At 37.7% G+C, this 2,463-nt stretch overlaps 1 protein-coding gene across 1 annotated transcript; it reads right to left on the bottom strand.

The window, feature by feature from the left end:
* Positions 1-1,158: 1,158 nt before the first annotated feature.
* On the bottom strand, positions 1,159-1,965 carry LOC131033504 (phospholipase A1-Igamma2, chloroplastic-like). The gene is made up of 2 exons (XM_057964734.2): positions 1,938-1,965; positions 1,159-1,823 (listed from the first exon to the last, which is right to left on the bottom strand). Exons 1-2 carry the CDS (start codon positions 1,963-1,965, stop codon positions 1,159-1,161), a joined length of 693 nt encoding a protein of 230 aa, XP_057820717.2.
* Positions 1,966-2,463: the final 498 nt, after the last annotated feature.

The following is a 2,463-nucleotide window of genomic DNA, read 5'->3' as shown; positions in this document are numbered from 1 at the left end:
CTCAACCTTGCAGTCTTTTTCTGGAAAATTCCAGAATTTGTTTGAGGTAGTTTTCCACATGTTTATGCATTGGAAAATGGTTAGTGAGTTGTTAAAAATGAGTCTTGTCCATAGTAGAATATAGGTGGGCCATTTTTAGAGCCTTAATGACTCATTTTGTGACTTTTAAGAGGGTCTAAGCTAGGGGACAAAATTATGGATGGGATTACTATTTTAACCTAGTTGTTTTTCCATTTTGGAAATGTAAATGTCAAAAATGGGCACGATGTGGCATGGTGGTTAAGCCCATGGTTTTGTAAAACCACAAGTGGTTTCCAGGTCGTAAAATCACTATAAAAGGAGGGCTTGGGGAGGATTTTGATAATTGAGTTTTTTGCAAGACTGGATGCTAGAAGGAGTCTCTCTGAGTTTGAGTTGTGGTGATGCGCTCCTGTAAGAACTTGCATTGCAAGTGTATTGTAATCAGCTTGATTTGATAATACATTGTGTGAATTTTGGAGGGTGGGGTTTTTCTCCGAAAAAGGTTTCCCCATAGTAATCACTATGTTATGTGTTCATTGCTATTTTGTTTATGCTTTATTGTGCATTTCTTGATATCTTAGTAATATTTAAGTTGAAAGTTGCATAACCGTCCTCTCAAGATTAGCGTAGGAAGTGTTTCCGCACACCTTTGCTTCCTTACATTCCTATCCTATATGCTTATCTATCTCTTTATCACTTTCTTTCTATCTGGCTCTACCTTTATCTCTCACTCTACCTCTTACTCTCTATCTATCAATCTATTTATCTCTATCTCTCTATTTTTATCTCCCCCTCTACCTATCTTTATCTATGTATCTATCTATTTCTCTCCCTCTTTCTCTCCCCTCTATCTTTATTCCTACTTTTATCTAATCTAAACTAACAGCAACAACGCTTTGCATCTCTTATTAAATATTGTATCCACAAGACATAGATTAATTACAAACATCAACTAATGCAACTTAAAAAAAATCCTTGAAAATAATTTAAATCTTCTTTCGAAACTTCACATGAAAGGAAAAAGAAAATAAAGACTGATTAAGAAATTCGTGCCTGATTTACCCTTTATATTTAATAATATACTTTGTCACTGCTGTAAACAATGGTTTATAAAACATTATAAAACCATATGATTTATTAAGAAGAAGTGCAATAGATTAAAGGGGGATATACGAAAGAGGGAGTTGGAGTTGAAGGAGAGTAGACCAACACGCCATCTATGTGTTTCACCGCTTCTTTATTTCTCCTTTTCCACCAGTTGGAAGGGATTTGCAGCCTTTGAATCAATAAGTCTGAGTATTTGTTAACTAGGGCTAGATCTCTCCCCGAGAGCTTGAAGGGCAATTTGTTATGTCCTTGAAAGCCATCAAGTGCGTGCAGATAAACCTCTAAGTTGTGGAAATTTGCAGGATTATACGTCTGCTTCAGGAAAGGCGAGCTGCTGCTGTCTAAACTAATCTCTACCCCCACATGAACATATGCCCACGGAAGCCAATGTAGAAGCCTAGTCAGCCATCCTAATTTTTCCTTGAAAAAAATCCCAGGAATTTTTGGAACCAAATCCTTGTTGTTTACCACATGCAACACTTTGACGCCAATCTCTTCCATATGTTGGGCAAATGACAGGTTCCCTACGTGCGGAGACGCAAAGGAAAACACTGTAATGGGAATTGAACTAACACCATATTTATTTACCATGATTTGTTTTATATCGTATAAGCTCAGCGTTGCCAGTGCCGCACCCAAGCTATGCCCAGTAAATGTTATGCTCAAATCTTCTTCTCGCTCTTTGTATTCCTTCACTAATTGGTAATCTCACCCACAACAGCGTCCCTTGCACTAAGCCCTCATCTGACAGTGTCCTCGTCGGAGGAGGCATAACAACTGAGAAAACCCTTCTCTTGTTGGTCTCTTACCTTTTGTTGTTGCCCTTGATGTCCGCATGTATTTGATTTCTTGGTCTATGTGCAGCTCTTTACGTAGTGACTACTTGCCTAGGCGGTACTTGATTACTTGATTACTTACGTTTATGTAGTAGTTGAATGGTCCCACTTGGCAGATGGCTTTCACGAAAGATACTTGATTAAGGGAATATCTTTTGGCACGTGCACAGCTTTTACTTTGGGCATTTGATATTTTCCAGATTTGAAATGTCATTGTTATTTACTTTGGGGCTTGTATATCATGTTTAGCTTTCTTTCGAAAGTATTTTCGAACTCTAGCCGTCATGTATGTTTTCCAGTCTCTATGAGATAATTATTTCATTGTTGCAGTTGGTTTGGTTTGACACATCGTCGTGAATAGGAAAGTGATAGTCGAGCAGAAGTTGGTTTGTTGTCATCATGCACAAAAAGTGGACTTCGAGCAAAAGATGCAAAAAGGTTTTTCAGTTTCTTTTTGACTTTTTGCTAGCATAGTCAGGTATTCTTTCAAGAAAAAAAC

The sequence above is a fragment of the Cryptomeria japonica genome, chromosome 9, assembly GCF_030272615.1.
Source record: "Cryptomeria japonica chromosome 9, Sugi_1.0, whole genome shotgun sequence".
Taxonomy (NCBI): Eukaryota; Viridiplantae; Streptophyta; class Pinopsida; order Cupressales; family Cupressaceae; genus Cryptomeria; species Cryptomeria japonica.
This window is presented reverse-complemented; position numbering and strand designations above follow the sequence as displayed.

Bases quoted from the DNA above. Each gene is read 5' to 3' on its own strand.
- LOC131033504 (XM_057964734.2), bottom strand. From the start codon at position 1,965: ATGCGGACATCAAGGGCAACAACAAAAG. The intron at 1,824-1,937 runs GTAAGAGACCAA...ATTACCAATTAG, and splicing joins ATCAAGGGCAACAACAAAAG to TGAAGGAATACAAAGAGCGA.